The sequence below is a fragment of the Salmo trutta genome, chromosome 8 (genome assembly GCF_901001165.1).
Source record: "Salmo trutta chromosome 8, fSalTru1.1, whole genome shotgun sequence".
Lineage (NCBI taxonomy): Eukaryota > Metazoa > Chordata > Actinopteri > Salmoniformes > Salmonidae > Salmo > Salmo trutta.
The window spans coordinates 15394361-15409132 of NC_042964.1; the positions used below are offsets into that span (position 1 = coordinate 15394361).

Here is a 14772-nt window from a genome sequence, read left to right on the forward strand (position 1 = left end):
ATCAATTTCACATTGGCCTGTGATCAGTCCAGTGCATTTCGACATGGGTTGAACGTAACTTGTTGCATTTCAAATTCCTGAACATTGCCGAGGACCCATTTACTCATGCTTGTTTGATTACGAGGCACACTCAATGACATTCGATGGCAAAATGAAAGATGGCACGGCTCTTCAGATCAAGGCTCGTTTACCTTCATTAAGCCTTCCATCTCCCCTATGTCCTCAACGGCCATGGTGGACTCCACCTGAAAATGGAGAGACTGCACCGGTTCCCCCAAATCATTCAAACCGGGCTCAGGGTCAGTGTACGGACTGTACAAGTTTGACAGATCCGACGGCTCCATTTGGGTTAAGTGATGCGCCAGGTACTGATCAGAGCTAGTTAGTGCGTTGTCGTCAATCGTTAGGGCGTGACCTCCAATACTCCTGGGCAGGGGGAAAACGATGGGCTTCTCCTCCGGGGAGAAGGGTTCAGTGTCGTCCGCGAGGCCGAACAACGTCACCAAGGGATGCTCAGTCAACAAGTCCAGGTGAGCACTCCGCTATGTAGAAAAAGAAAAAAAATGACGAGTCGAAATGGAGGTTACACCTCGTTAGTTTCTACCTCGGTCGCCGTTCTGCACTCCTCCTAATGAGCCATTGAAAAGCCATCAGCAGCTGACGGGGGAATAGCGATAATTACAGTACAGATGATCGTGCGTGATGCACCAAATATCTCTGTATTATCTCCCTAGATATAATTCATGAGACCCGAACTGTATGGCAATGAATCTCTTCAGGGATTCCTTAAGCATCCGAGACGGCACAATAAAACTTGGAAAAATAAATCCTTAAGAGAGGAAACTGTGGAGTAACTGCAACAAGCAGAAATGCTGAGGGCAGGACTGAAGCACGCAGCGGGCCATATTATTCTAATAGGGTAGTAATAGCTTGATAAGATGAAGTACAGTATAGATAAATACTAATAAAAAAACAATCAACCATTCATACATAAGGACTCTGGAGGTAGGACTCTGGAGAGTGACAATGATCTACAAGCTTATGCAAAATGTGAGACAAAAACAAGCTAAATGCATACAAAGAAGGGGCTAAAAACTACATAAACATTTTATCACTTCAATATAGCTGACAGTTTGAAGTAGTCAAACAATTATAGCGCAGCACTTCTAATGTCAACCTCGTATGATAAAATAAGCAACTTATTTTGATTACGCAAGGAGTTTTCTTAGTGAAAAGGGCAGCAGCTTGCTTCAGTGAAATTCAAACAAATGACAGGGAACAGATACTGTTTTTGCATTGTAACAAGCTTTCTTGAAATTGCTGACTGTAATGGCTTTAAAATTGACTCAGCTGACCACAGTACACGTTTGTTGGCCTACTTTGGGTGTGGAGGACTGCAAGGTGGTCTGGTAGTCCATATCGGCGCTGCAGGTGCTGCCGTGGAGGGCGATCATGGAAGCCTGTAAAGTGTCATCCTCATCGCCAGAGAAGCGATGATCCAATGCCCTCTCATCGGTCAGGTCTCCCTCATTGGAGTCAATCTGCACCAAAGAATATGAATGTAGTGAATTAGATGGTGAATATATCTCTCTATGCCAGGGATGAGCTATCCATTCACGGATAGCTTTGTTAGTGCCATGAGAGCTATTTGTAAAGGATATTCTAAATCCGATATTGGACATTGTTGCTCTTTCCCATTGTGTCTCAGAGTGTTTAGTCGAGTGATGCTCCATAAAATGTTTGTCTTGTTTTTTTGTGGCTAAATTTTGATTAGATACTATTGAGTTTTGCATTAAATTAAATGCACTTGATACAAGATTTTAAAGGATGCATTTTAAAGTTACAATGGTTATTTTGTGTCGTTAATTTTGATTGGTCGTTTTTTCTTGTCCCTCAATTTCATTGGTTAATTTACATTTACATTTCTGACTCTTATCCAGAGCGACTTACAGTAGTGAGCGCAATTTTGTTGTTGTACTTTTTCGTCTTTTTACTTTTTTGTGCATACATATTTTGTACTTGTCCACAACGGCGACTAACCAATGCAGGCTCTGCCCGGAAAAGGTGGTCCTCCGCTGGCTCCTCCTCATCGCTTTCTTTAACCAGCAGTGTTGAAGATAAAAAAAAACTGATTCCAGAGGATGACGACGGACTGTCCTCTTCATTGTATGGCTGTGGAGACAGGGCAGGAAATGGGAAAAATCCCCAGAAAATAATACTGAGGAAATTCCAATCATTGTCTACAGGTTTCAAATTTCTAGTCAAATATGATTGTAGTTGGGTTGTTAAAAAATATAAATGAGGTTGTTAGTAGCGAAAAGCATGTGTTTTAACGGCTTGATTTGGTCTCCATGGTTTTGTCTGTAGTTAGGAATCACGGGCTGAATCTCAGACTACATCACAAGGTAATATTTCGGTAGAAATGTATACATGGTTATTCGATTTCCAAAGGTGTTGCCACAGCTTTGCTTTAAAATGACCTTTTGCTCTTGATTTTGTCTAATACGATGCCCAGAGAGAGAGAGCGCGAGAGAGATAGATAAAGAAAAGAGGGAGAAATTGGAGAAGGTATTGGAGAATCAAACTCAATTTGGAGAAGCAATACAACAACCCCCCCCTACATTCCAGGAAAGCTTGATAACTCCGCAGAGGCTTCCCAAAGACAATGTAATCCACCCGACCTCCAATAACCTTGACATCCCAGAACCAGAACTTACTGTATGTTCTCATCATAATGTCAAGCCCAAGAGAGAGAAATGTAACTTTAAAGCTGAAAGAATGCGGCCAATTTTCACAGAAAACAGACTAGAAATCCCTCAGGTGGTGAATGTGTTTGTGAACAACCACTTTTTTTAACAGCTGCCTCAAGGAATTTATATACAAGGAGTCCAAGCAATATGACACAAAGGGCAGGGATGTTTGTCCTGCCTTATGCTGTTGTCAGGGAGATTGGAGTTGAGTCAGCATGCAGCCAAACTCTACTGCCTTATCAGCATGAATAATACAAGCCATCTGTAAGATGAGCCCTCATTATTGGGTGGCCACACACCAGAGAGAAAACGCACACACAAACATATAACACACACGGGCACACAGAACACATTGCACCCCCACCCCCTCCCCGCACACACACACACACACACACAAATACACACACACCAGCCTCTCTTTAGGACAAAAATCACAATAGGGTTCCCTTACAGGCAGTGGCTTGGCCACCCCAATGTGAACCATGCCGATGTTGGCCCCCTTCAGTGCCTGGACGGCTTCCTCCAGACTGGCGTTGTCCAGATTGGTGCTATTGACGAACATGAGCCGGTCGCCTGGCAAAAGCCTGCCATCCCGTTCGGCCACTCCTTCTGGCACCAGAGAGCGAATCACGATCACCGTCTTTGCCGGATCCATTGGGTCCTATTACAAGATCTGTGTCAGTGAAGTCAATGGACGCACTCGACAGATAATCTCATACAATAAGGACTACAATCTATTATGTACTTTCAGTTGGAGGATTTGTTTATTCTGAATGTTCTGTATATCAGGTGTTCGAAACTAAGAGTAAACAATTTAGTTTAAAAATACAGCGCATTACAGTGTAATTAGTCAATTATGCTATTTGTTGAACTTCATTTCCCAGAGGGCAAAGGTCCTAAAGCACACATGACCACTTCCTCCCAAAGTAAGAAGACAGAAACGACCTACAACAACAACTAATTGAAGTGAATGATAAGTAATAAGTAAATTCTATCATTTGGGAAAAATCACACTTGACTAGCAAGCGGGGTTGGGTAGATTATTTTCTAAATGTAATCCGTTACAATTACTAGTTACCTGTCCATAATTGTAATCAGTAACGTAACTTTGGGATTACCAAAACTCAGTAACGTAATCGTATTACTTTCAGTTACTTTTAAATTACTTTCCCCTTAAGAGCCATTAGAAGAAGACAAAAAAGTATATTTCCAATTGAATGACATCTATTGCTGGATAAATCAATGTTAGAGTTTACATAGCTTGCCATAAACGGATGTTACATTTGACTTTATGGGACGGTTATGTGGGCTTCTTCTCACCCATCCTTTGTTACTACAGATAATAATATGATTAGGTTATATCTTTACATTAAAAACCAAAGTCGGACAGATTTCCAGTAATTACAATTCATTTATTACCCCATGATCTTCAAAAATAGGACTTGGAAATATGGAATTATAGATTAGCCAAATCATTATTAGCCTACTCTGTTGTTTATGATTTTGTTGTCGTAGAGGACTGATTGGACTCATTGTTTCGAGAAATACTGCTCTCATAGAATGGCATGCTTTGGGCACTACTGAAAAGTGAGACATGTATGCCATAGGTTCCATTTGTTATAGGCCTATTGTTTAAATAGTTTGTTGGTGACACTTTAAAATCTCTATAATTTGCAGCAGTTTAAGTCTACCAAAAGGGCACGAGTTTGAGGATGTGTCCGTTAGGCCTATGGACATAGGTTTTTGAATCAGCACGAATTAGATTACATTTACATTACATTTTAGTCGTTTAGCAGACGCTCTTATCCAGAGCGACTTACAGTAGTGAATGCATTCATTTCATTTCTAGATTGAGCAATAAAAGCCCCACAGTATGGAGCACAATACCATGGAGAAGTTAGGGAAAAAAAGTTTATTCCAAAGGATGGGATCTGCACTATGCAGCTGTTGCAAGAGTCATTTTCCACTGGCTGTCCACTGGTCGCAAAAACAATGCTTAATAGGCAGTTTAACTTCTTCAATTCAACAATTATTGGGTTAAAATCCTCATATAGCCTACATTTGTGAACAGCCATCCACAACAACCACAATCCGTAAGGCACAAACAGCTAAATGAGAGAGCAGCAGTGTGATTCACATCAATGCCCTATGTAGATATCAATAAGTGATATCCGTTTCGACCGTAGGCTACATCACTGCTGTCGTCTTTACCCCCAAGTGTTTATTCAAGTTGGATAATCTTTGGATACCAACAGCAGTCGCACAATTGGAAGACATACCTTGGACTGAAGCCTACAAAAACCTTTTCCTGTTATTTTCCCTCAAACCATAAAACGCATTTGGTGTGTCATCATAGTGGTCTCTGACTTGTGGTCAGACTTGCTCAGGCTGAACAAACATACTTTTTGCAATACTGATTTGGATTTTATTGAGAAAAAAGAAAGGTGTCAAAGAATTTCTACGCAAACATCCTTTTTTAATTTAAAAGTAATCCTAGAAGTAATCATCTATTTTTCAAAAGTATCTGTAATCTGATTACAATATTTTTACTGGTAACGTAATGGATTACAGTTTGTTTTTGTGTAATCGTTTACATATAACTGGTTACATGTAATCTGTTACTCCCCAATCCTGCTAGCAAGTAGAATTCCCATTCAGAATTCCCACCTGGTAGTCCAAGATGCTGAATCCCAGTCCACTCTCTCCCTTCTCCAGCTCGATGTCCTGTATTTCCGTCTCCCACATGGCCAAAGGAGCTCCCAGACTCTCCTCCGTCACATTTTCCCTTGTTGCCGCCCCCTCGGAACCTCCGGGTACCAGGAAACTGCTGAGGTCTCCCTGTATCTACAGACAAATACCCTCGATATCATCCCTGCGCACGCATTCCTGACTCACTCCGAGCCCATAGGCTCCTAGTTCTCCGCTAGTTTCATTTTGTACGTTTTTTGGCAGCACATCAAAGGGAATCTTTGGATGCTAGGCAGCAGAAGTGCTGTATGTTGTGTTTTTTACCTGAACTCATGCAGCTGAAGAGCTGAGGAGATATCCCTCAAAAATCATCTGAAAGCAGGTTTCCTTTGAAGGTTAGCTTTGTGTAGCTCCCTGGCTACTATCTCTTGTATCCCATGCATTGTCAAATGATCTGAGGTATTACTTTAGATGGATTGGTATTAATGAACGGTCAGAGTCCTTCCTAATCCTAAATCTTAATCCTTTATTGTTAGCAGTCTGGAGGCCCGGCAGAGCATTGGACAGACTGTGCTAAAATAATGAGGGTGGATGAGTCAAGTAGGAGGACTTAATGATGTTCATTCCCAATTATATTAGCCATTCAGTATCAAGGGGTGGGGGGAAACACTGTTTACTGTGTGCTACTGTATGTCCAGCAGCCACCATTTTATGAAGGGCTTTCTGGCTTTCATTCAGTTTTTAATAACTTCCTGAACAATTAATTTGCTGAAATGACTGAATTATATGGTTGAAAACAGAGTTGTCCCCAACCATGCATGTTAGATTGCATTATGTGGAGGCTCGTAATTAATGACTATGCAATGCAATGACTATAATAGTAACTCAAAAACTGACCGTTTAAAAAACATGAACCAATGGTGATGTCAATAGCATATACTATACATGGATATAGTACACGTTTTGTGCATCAGTGTAGGGAAATTACCTTAATTTTAGGTTCGGTGGAAAATTCATCCAACCCTGTTTGGCCAGAATCCCTGTCACTCTGAAGGAGAGGGGCGGGCCTAGAGCAGGCCATGTAGACACAGACAGGAAGCTCCTTCAGAATCCTCACCACTTCCTTGTGGGTCTCACCAATCAGGGATATTCCATTGACCTGGATGGAGAGGGGTGGACGCACACATCCAATGGTCAACACTCATATTGAGTCAGGCTGGGATTCATGCCTTGACAACAAAGTCAAGTCAAGGTATTGGAGTGGCCATCACAAAGCCCTTACCACAATCCTATAGAAAATTTGTGGGCAGAACTGAAAAAGCGTGTGCGAGCAAGGAGGCCTACAAACCTGACTCAGTTACACCAGCTCTTATTGTGGGAAGCTTGTGGAAGGCTACCCGAAACATTTGACCCAAGTTAAACAATTTAAAGGCAATGCTATCAAATACTAATTGAGTGTATGTAAACTTCTGACCCACTGGGAATATGATGAAAGAAATAAAAGCTGAAATAAATAATTCTCTCTACTATTATTCTGACATGTCACATTCTCAAAATAAAGTGGTGATCCTAACTGACCTAAGACAGCGAATTTGTACTAGGATTAAATGTCAGGAATTGTGAAAAACTGAGTTTAAATGTATTTGGCTAAGGTGTATGTAAACTTCCAACTTCAACTGTATGTCACCTACCGTTGGTTCCTTCCCCAGGCATCATTGTTTCTGTTTCAGTTTCCTGTCTGTGTGTTGTTCGTGTTTCTTGTTTTATTCATTTGTTTATTAAATTATGCACTCCCTGAACTTGCTTCCCGACTCCCAGCGCACATTGTTACAGCAGTAAGTAAGTTCCAGGCTAACTGTTGTTCACCAGGGGTGTATTCATTTTGCCGATTCAATATGCTATTGGCGGTGTCCTTTACCTCGAGCAGTTCATCCCCACTGATGAGTTTCCCACAGCGGCCCACTGGCCCCTCGGGCAGGACAGAGCGGATGTAGTGGTGCCCGTTGTTGGCCTCCAGACTGATGCCCAGACCACTGCTCTCACTGAACTTCTCCACCTGGGCAATCTGGCACAACAGGTGGATACAACTCAGTTGGCATGAAAAAATTACAAATAAAATTCTCTCCAGAAAATCCCGCTTTCACACATTTTATTCAATTTTCCTTTCACAGTCAGCATTACATTTACATAGTGTGGCAATATGGTTGGGGAGTTTTTTTTCTGACCAATGTTTTGACATTTTCCATTGATGACAAATACAACAGTGTTTTTATTCTGCAAACAGTGCATGTCCATCCATAAAATGCCAAAAGAATGTGTATAAAACAGGAAAAAATAGAACTACAGTATGTATCATTAAGTGGCGACAAACTGGGCTTGGATGAATGTTTTTTCTGTTTACTAACCACTACTTTGTTGCTGGGGCCGAGCGTCTCCTGCCACTTCTTCATCAGCTCCAACTCTTCATCCTCTGTTAGCTTTGCTTCTTAAAAACAGCAATATAATATGGACTTAAATAGAATATGAAGTTAAATTACATTCAGCCAACTGCCGTGTCCCACATGATTACAACGAAATGACTCATACTGTTATCTTAGCTCCTTAAAACACAGAAATATAATACTAACCTATTTAAAACGTAACTATGAAACCAACAGACAGTCGCACGCCAAGACAGTTGTGAAGAGGGCACGACAAAACCTATTCCCCCTCAGGAGACTGAAAAGATTTGGCATGGATCCTCAGATCCTCAAAAGGTTCTACAGCTGCACCATCGAGAGCATACTGACTGGTTGCATCACTGCCTGGTATGGCAACTGCTCGGCCTCCGACCGCAAGGCACTACAGAGGGTAGTGCAAACGGCCCAGTACATCACTGGGGCCAAGCTTCCTGCCATCCAGGACCTCTATACCAGGCGGTGTCAGAGGAAGGCCCTAAAAATTGTCAACGACTCCAGCCACCCTAGTCATAGATTGTTCTCTCTGCTACCGCACGGCAAGCGGTACCGGAGCGCCAAGTCTAGGTCCAAGAGGCTTTTAAACAGCTTCTACCCCCAAGCCATAAGACTCCTGAACATCTAATCAAATGGCAACCCAGACTATTTGCATTGCCCCACCTCCTCTTTTACACCACTGCTACTCTGTTGTTATCATCTATGCAGAGTCACTTTAATAACTCTACCTACATGTACATATTACCTCAACGAACCAGTGCCCCTGCACATTGACTCTGTACCGGTACCCCCCCTGTGTATAGTCTCGCTATTGTTATTTTACTGCTGCTCTCTAATTACTTGTTACATTTATTTCTTATCCGTATTTTTTAAACTGCATTGTTGGTTAGGGGCTTGTAAGTAAGCATTTCACTGTCAGGTTTACACCTGTTGTATTCGGCGCATGTGACTAATAAAATTTGATTACAGTACATTCAGCCAACTGCTACGTCCCATCTGATTCCGACTAAATGACACACAGCAAGCGGTAGGCTACAGTTAGACAACTCCAAACGCACTACTTGAAAAAGTAATTTAAGAATCACTTCAAAGGCATCGTTCATCTGTCCTTTTATGCAATAAAAACAACATACAGACCCTTATGCTCTACATGCACAGTCTATAGTCCATCTGTAGACGCTCAACAAACTATCAGCAGAAGATCAAAAACGTTTCAACAACATTCCGTTGAATTACAATAGGAAAAACATATATAGACATTCATTGATAGTTTGTTGAGCATCTACAGATGGACTATCCGAATAAAGGGCTACTGAAAATCTCTTGAAATACACAGTAGCCTAAAACCAGTCATCGCGACAGTAGCATATTTTAAAACAGATTGCGATCCATTATCTCTACCACTGTGCTTAGTAACGGATCCCAGATAACAGGGGGGTGGATTGACTTACCGTCTCTGGTGTTCTTAGTTAACTGATCCTTCACAGTGGAGACATCCGATTCCCCACTCAATGCCTGGTACTGTTTCTCACCTGCACCGGAGTACACAATACAAACAAGTTAATACACACATTCACACACAACACACTTGTAGAGCTCTTGGTTAAGTCATCTTGCTCCTAGCCCGAAACATGATGGCTATGATGTCATGGGTTGTGCATTGTGTCTTGTATGGTTAATATACACATACACACACACACACACACACAGACACACATCGCAGAAACATGTGTAGAAGTCTGCTTTAGTTCCTCCTGGTTCCGGCTTTGAACATGCTGGCTATGTCGTTACGGGTTGTGTTATTATTGGCAGTATGCGTGAGTCTGCCTGTGTGTGTATGTGTGTGTGTGATGTGTGTGTGTGTGCGTGTGCAAGCACGTGTGTGTATGTGTTGTAATGCATTTTCCTACGCCTAAGGTTCTTATGACACTGGCCCAATTACAGGCTAAATGAGTTCAGGGTTTCCAAAGCAGGGCGGAGGGCGCTGCCTTCTAAATCTGGAGCTGTGGTTGTGGTGAGAGGGTTTAAGTAGAAGTCCCTTTCCCATCCTAACACAGATGGAGGCCATTCAAGTAGGGCATTGTTGTGGTATGTGTACTGTCGTCAAGTGGGCACAGCCCTGCAGCGTCACCAGGGACGTGATCAGGGGTTGTGTGTATCAAGCTTCTCAGAATATATGTGTATTGGTCAAGGATCTGGTCTTCCCTGTCCATGTAACCTTAATCATTGTCATCTAAAAGGCAAAACTGATCCTAAATCAGCACTCTGAGACACTTGATGCATACGGCACCAGGACTACATAAAAATCAGGTAAATCTGGATTTTGTCTAGGGTGTAGGTCCATTTCAATAATGTATGAATGAAGGATAATGTCAGAGTACGATCTCCTGTGTCCTTGAGCAAGGCACTTAACCCTAATAGCTCCTGTAAGTCACTCTGGATAAGAGCGTCTGCTTAATGACTAACATGTAAATGTATATGGAATAAAAATGTGTTTTGCTTGACTATAGACTACTGTTATAGGAGGTATTTGTGACTGTTAATCAAAGATGCAGTTGCCATGGTCAGGATCATTAGGGCACGCCACGGAAAACATTTAAAGCACTTTGTGAATGTTTTTTTTTTATTGGACAAATCCAGGTAGTCTAGAGCTGACCCCATTTAGTCGACTGGTCGATTGTTTGGTCGACCGAGATCTCTTTAATCGAGCAGTCAGTCGCAAAAAAAAAAATGTTCTTCATGGTGCACAAGACACCTGTCTGATTCGCGCCTGTCTGAGTGGACAAATCCATTGTGGAGGACATGGGGATGGCACAGTCCATCACTCTAAGACATGTGCTACTGAAATTGTATTTGGTTATACTGTGTAAGAACAATGGCGCAACATTAATACAAATAATATTAGTTTAAAACAAATGCGCTTTCTTCGGCATTGGACAGCGGTTGCTGTCCGCAGTTCTGAAACATCAGTGCGCTGTTGAATTGGCGCCTTTTCCTAGACCATGTTGCTATGTGCATAATAGCAAAGTTAACCAGCATATTGATGTTGAGAACGATAAGAAATAAGACAGATTCTGCTTCTGTTCCCTGTTTGAGTGTTTGGTTAATAGCCTACTGATTTTGTGAGCTCCAAGCCTCATGCAACCACAACATGACGGAATAAAGTAATTTCCCAAATTGTGCTGTTTTTAACATTTGCTATGCTGTAATAAAGTCTTTACACTTTTTGGTTTGTTAGAAAAGCCTCAGAAATGGCTGTAATTATGTTGCAGCTTCAGCATCACAGACTGTGTGATAAACACTATTGATGTTCTGTGGTGGTTGCTGCAGCTGGGAGGAGAGCTGTAAAAATATATATAAATAACACAGCGCACACAGCGTAGCGAGTCTGAGCCGGGCCCAGCACAATCCAATCAATTTTGGTCGGACTCCATCTAAAGTAATTTGTGTGTCTTCATTATTTCATCAAACAGCGTGCTTAAAGCATCAGACAAGCTCAGTGCATATAGCTGATTTTTGATTTTATTAAAACACATAAGGTGTGTCTTTATATGGACAAATACACATTTACAAATTTTGACCAATTAATTGGTTGAAAGAACAGACAACTCTTGGTCGACCAAGATTTTTTGGGGTCGGGGACAGCACTAAGGCAGTCTCTCCCTGTTTCAGTCCATTTTCTTCCATTCTGTGCCTAATGAACACGGCCCACGCCCTTCGTCCACTGGTACCTTGAGCGGTGGTGTCCACAACATCTGTTCTCTCCAGTGTGGGGTCTTGGCCCCCTGGGGTTGGTGGAAGTACGATCACACTGGGCACCACAGCGGGTGGGATGTCCTCTGGACGGAAGCCACTTCTGACCAGCTTCAGGTGAACCGTCTGGCCCGTGTGTCTCAGCACCTCCACGGCCTGCTGGTTGGTGTAGCCCTGGATATTCATCCCGTCCACCTGCAGGCGGTGATCATTCATGTAAAGATCATTGATACATCATAGAGTTGGATAGAGGGCTCTTCTTTACATCTTTGCCATTATGGCTTCTGTGCCAGCATGGTCATTGTCATTGAGGGCTTTGTGCATGCTAAAACAGACCTTGTGCCACATGAGCTATCTATCCAAGTCAATAGGACAGCACACAAACAGGCAGGCAAGCACACAGACACGTACACACCCATACACACAGGCTGCCACACAGGCAGACACACAGGCAGACACACACCCATACACACAGGCAGACACACAGACAGACACACATAAATGATCGCGCCCAACAGACAAACATACATCACAAAAAGAAAACAAATCATGATTGAAGATTTTCTCATGCTTCAAATCACGGTGTAACACAGAAAGGGTATTGCAATCATTGTAATTGCTCAATTTAGCATGATGATTGGAACAGCGTCTCAATACCCATTCAAGAAACAACACTTAAAATAATAGCTCTCCACTGAAGCTAAATTATTCAAATGTGGGGCCTTACTCTCCCCACATTATCTAAATCAGTGGTTCCCAAACTTTTTATAGTCCCGTACCCCTTCAAACATTCAACCTCCAGCTGCATACGCCCTCTAGCACCAAGGTCAGCGCACTCTCAAATGTTGTTTTTTGCCATCATTGTAAGCCTGCCACACACGTACTATATGATACATTTATTAAACACAAGAATGAGTGTGAGTTTTTGTCACAACCCGGCTTGTGGGAAGTGACAAAGAGCTCTTATAGGACCAGGGCACGAATAATAATATAATGATAATCAATAATTTTGCTCTTTATTTAACCATCTACCATATAAAACCTTATTTGTTCCTCAAAAATTGTGAATAAATCACCACAGGTAAATGAGAAGGGTGTGCTTGAAAGGATGCACATTTAGTTTTCATGCTAGTGAGGGCCGATAATCCACTCTCACATAGGTACGTGGTTGCAAAGGGCATCAGTGTTTTAACAGCGCGATTTGCCAAGGTAGGATACTCTGAGCACAGCCCAATCCAGAAATCTGGCAGTGGCTTCTGATTAAATTCAATTTTCACAGAACCGTTTGTTGCAATTTCGATGAGGCTCTCTTGTTCAGATATCGGTAAGTGGACTGGAGGCAGGGCATGAAAGGGATAATGTATCCAGCTGTTTGTGTCATCCGTTTCGGGAAAGTACCTGCGTAATTGCGCACCCAACTCACTCAGGTGCTTCGCTATATCACATTTGGCATTGTCCGTAAGCTTGAGTCCATTTGCAAACAAAAAAATCATACAATGATGGAAAGACCTGTGTGTTGTCCTTGTTAATGCAGACAGAGAAGAGCTCCAACTTCTTAATCATAGCCTCAATTTTGTCCTGCACATTGAATATAGTTGCGGAGAGTCCTTGTAATCCTAGATTCAGATCATTCAGGCAAGAAAATACATCACCCAGATAGGCCAGTCGTGTGAGAAACTCGTCATCATGCAAGCGGTAAGACAAGTGAAAATGATGGTCAGAAAACTTTAAGCTCGTCTCTCAATTTAAAAAAACGCGACAATACTTTGCCCTTTGATAACCAGCACATGGTTATCTGGTTATCAGCGTTACATGGTCGCTGCCCATATCATTGCATAGTGCAGAAAATACACGAGAGTTCAGGGGCCTTGCTTTAACAAAGTTAACCATTTTCACTGTAGTGTCCAAAACGTCTTTCAAGCTGTCAGGAATTCCCTTGGCAGCAAGAGCCTCTCGGTGGATGCTGCAGTGTACCCAAGTGGCTTTGGGAGCAACAGCTTGCACGCTCGTTACCACTCCACTATGTCTCCCTGCCACAGCTTTTGCGCCATCAGTACAGATACCAACATGAGCAGCAGCTACGTTTGGCTACATACGGACCGTTAGTGGAATTCCCGCGAGAGAGTAATGGTTAATGTGATTGGATGTTAATTATTTGACTAGATTACCTGTATTTGACATTGTGTTGTTATTTCGCTGAACACTAGATGGTTTAATTACCTTTTTGGCAGTGAAACGAGGCTACTCAGGCGAGAAAAAAAACTCGCCCAAATGTATAACCCCGTTGGAAAATACAAATGGACTGTTTGAAAATGTGATTTTTTGTGAATCACATTTTTATTTGGCGTACCCCCAACGGTATTGCGCGTACCCCAGTTTTGGAATACCCGATCTAAATAAATAAAGCTCCAAATGATCCAAAATGAGAGATACCCCTGCACACTTTATTTTATACTTTGGAATGGAATTTAAATGTGCATTTCATATTATTCAAAAAGTTGAGGATTGTGGCCTGGGGTGGTTTAGCGGTTAGGGCTGCTGCCTTCAGCACACAGAAACAGTGTTGGCATAGGTTTGAATCCTGCCTACTGCACAACCTCTTTCCCCACTGTCAACTTCTCTCTCTCTATCTGTTCAATAAAGTCAGAACTGTAGCTGTTCAATAAAGTCAGAACTCTCTCTCTATCTGTTCAATAAAGTCAGAAATCTCTCTGTCTGTTCAATAAAGTCTGAAAGGTCCGTAAACATTTTTAAAATAGACACTTACTGCTATGATCTGGTCCCCAACATGGATGCGGCCATCTTGCTCTACTGCACTGTCTTTAGTTATACTTTTCACAAAAATACCAGAGGGCTCTGAAAATAGACACAATGACAATGTGTGGATAACATTCATAAAACAAGCAGAATCATTTATACAGTACAAGAGACATCCTTTAACTGAATCTGCAGTAAATAAAACAAAAGCTTATTAAACAGCACTGCCAAATCTTACCGGAATTTTTGTCTCCCACATAGCCGGCGATAGTGATTCCCAGACCCTGGGCGTTCTTGGTAAGCCCGACGTCGAACGATTCAGCCTCCTCTTCCTCATAGCCCTGTGAAGAGGAAGAGTGAGTCAGCTTCTA

General features: G+C 42.1%; 1 protein-coding gene across 8 annotated transcripts in view; it reads right to left on the minus strand.

The window, feature by feature from the left end:
* LOC115198262 (multiple PDZ domain protein) overlaps window positions 1-14772 on the minus strand; it is a 66378-nt gene that overhangs the window by 35758 nt on the left and 15848 nt on the right. For 5 of the 8 annotated variants that reach the window (XM_029760104.1, XM_029760106.1, XM_029760105.1 and 2 more), the window contains exons 10-21: window positions 14640-14742; window positions 14412-14500; window positions 11623-11839; window positions 9343-9423; window positions 7844-7923; window positions 7357-7503; window positions 6427-6597; window positions 5418-5594; window positions 3202-3411; window positions 2041-2172; window positions 1380-1541; window positions 192-542 (exon numbers count right to left, since the gene is read on the minus strand). In XM_029760104.1, the coding sequence (XP_029615964.1) occupies window positions 192-542; window positions 1380-1541; window positions 2041-2172; window positions 3202-3411; window positions 5418-5594; window positions 6427-6597; window positions 7357-7503; window positions 7844-7923; window positions 9343-9423; window positions 11623-11839; window positions 14412-14500; window positions 14640-14742 (1920 nt within the window). The remainder of the gene's footprint in view (window positions 1-191; window positions 543-1379; window positions 1542-2040; window positions 2173-3201; window positions 3412-5417; window positions 5595-6426; window positions 6598-7356; window positions 7504-7843; window positions 7924-9342; window positions 9424-11622; window positions 11840-14411; window positions 14501-14639; window positions 14743-14772) is intronic. The other 3 variants (XM_029760103.1, XM_029760107.1, XM_029760109.1) reach the window with 3 other exon arrangements.